Source organism: Austrofundulus limnaeus, unplaced genomic scaffold (assembly GCF_001266775.1).
Source record: "Austrofundulus limnaeus strain Quisiro unplaced genomic scaffold, Austrofundulus_limnaeus-1.0 Scaffold17, whole genome shotgun sequence".
NCBI lineage: Eukaryota > Metazoa > Chordata > Actinopteri > Cyprinodontiformes > Rivulidae > Austrofundulus > Austrofundulus limnaeus.
In genome coordinates, this window is record NW_013952419.1 from 2915586 (window position 1) to 2917446 (window position 1861).

The window sequence follows — 1861 nt, forward strand, 5'->3', positions numbered from 1 at the left end:
ATTTGTCAGCTCTCCCAAATGCAAGTAAACTAAATAAGCATCATWTTATACCAATGTTTTTTTTACATTGTCAGACATGTATATCAGGTATATGCTCCTGAAACCTGTCTGACAACACTATTGTACCACTAAAGATACCCTGGTGCTCATTTGTGCTAGCTTTTTGCAAACTGAATCACAACCATTGTTGGTCTGCAAGTGTGCCAAAATATACCCAAATAGGATTATTCACTCTTGACACAAACTCTTTTGGTCATTTAGTGTATATACATTTTCTTTTTCAGTTTTACAAAATAGTTAAATTAATTCTTGAGAAAAAAATAATTAGCATTCTTTGGTTAACATTTCTTTCTGAACTAATAATTAATACCAGTTATTTCTTATTAGGTGGGGACACTGAAAGTAAAACAGTRACCAGAGTCATTGAAGGACAGCCATCTGTCATCAAGATGACCCGGGTTATTGAGGGACAACCGATCAAGACCAAGGTCACCAGAGTTATTGAGGGCCAACCAGCCAAGACCAAGGTTACCAGGGTTATTGAAGGGCAGCCGGCCAAGACCAAGGTTACCAGGGTTATTGAAGGACAGCCTGCCAAGACCATGCTTACAGAGGTTAATGAGGCGCAGCCGTCCATTGCCAAGGTAACAAGAGTCATTGAAGCAGAACCATCGATGTCAAAGGTGGTTGTTGAGGGTGAGTCTCCAGTGACCAAAGTGACAAGGGTCATTGAAGCAAAGCCTTCCTCGACTAAAGTAACCAGGGTCATCAGCCGAAAACCCACTGTCAGCAAGGTTACAAGAGTTATAAGCAGTAAGTTAAAAATAATTTTGGAAAATGGATGTATTTTGCGTATTGTAAACAATGCATAAGAAACTAGTTTAGGACTGACAATTGTTTTTTTGTTGCAAAAATGCTTTCTTAACAGCAAATCTCATACCATTGTAAACCCTGTTTATTTCCTGGTAAATGGTGCCAKATTTGTAAGAAAAATGCATTTGTGGTTTGAGCAGTAGATTTAAGTATGTGGGTTGCACCCATAAAAACTTTGCAAAACCTCTGCCAATTCTAAACAGCTTGTTATGCTGCTATAAGCATGGACCCTGCAACAGAGGTCAGTTGGTGTCAGCTCCAAACATAGCACATTTGACTGATCTTCATAGAGCCTGTGCCACAAGAACAACTTCAAGCTGGTGTTCAGCAAAACCAAGTTGCAGCACTGTCATCTCCAAATTGAAGGCCAATTTTAAAATAAYGGCCATGAAGTGAAAGTCCCAAGGACACGCCATTCTATCAGCATTTAAGATCCGTAGGCAGTCTTCTACAGAACCTGTAATGTGTGCAAGATGATACGGCCAAGAGTTCTTTATATGGACAATTCAGAAGAAACTGCACACAGCCAGTTTTCAGTMTCATAAGGCTACCAGACGTTCTGCCATGACATGCAACATGTGCACTGGAATCTGGYTATATGGATAAATGTTATATTAAATGATGAGTCCAGATTCTGCAAACATACAGACATAGGACACTACTCTGATTGTTGCACCGAATGGATAACGTTTGGTGGAGGCAGTGTAGTGGTGTGGGGCAATCAGTGGCAATCCTTCAACTTCACAGTTTAAAATTTAACTCTATCCTCTAAGATGACCCGGCTCACCCTCACAAAGTGGGGTTTATCAGAGTTTAGAAATGGAGAAAATGGCATAGCCCACCTGTGGTCCTGAACTCAACCCCATTGAAAACTTTTTAGATTTGCTTACAGGCATAGTGTGTAGGATTTTGTCGTCTTTTAGCCGAAATTGAGATAATCACTAGTGACAATAAAAAAAAAACATGTCTAATGATTGCAGACAAAGAC

At 39.8% G+C, this 1861-nt stretch overlaps 1 protein-coding gene across 2 annotated transcripts in view; it reads left to right on the forward strand.

Annotated features, from left to right (window-relative positions):
- LOC106514152 (periostin) overlaps positions 1 to 1861 on the forward strand; it is a gene marked incomplete in the record, with an annotated part of 19186 nt that overhangs the window by 14783 nt on the left and 2542 nt on the right. For both annotated transcript variants that reach the window (XM_014003281.1, XM_014003282.1), the window contains 1 exon segment: positions 388 to 813. In XM_014003281.1, the coding sequence (XP_013858735.1) occupies positions 388 to 813 (426 nt within the window).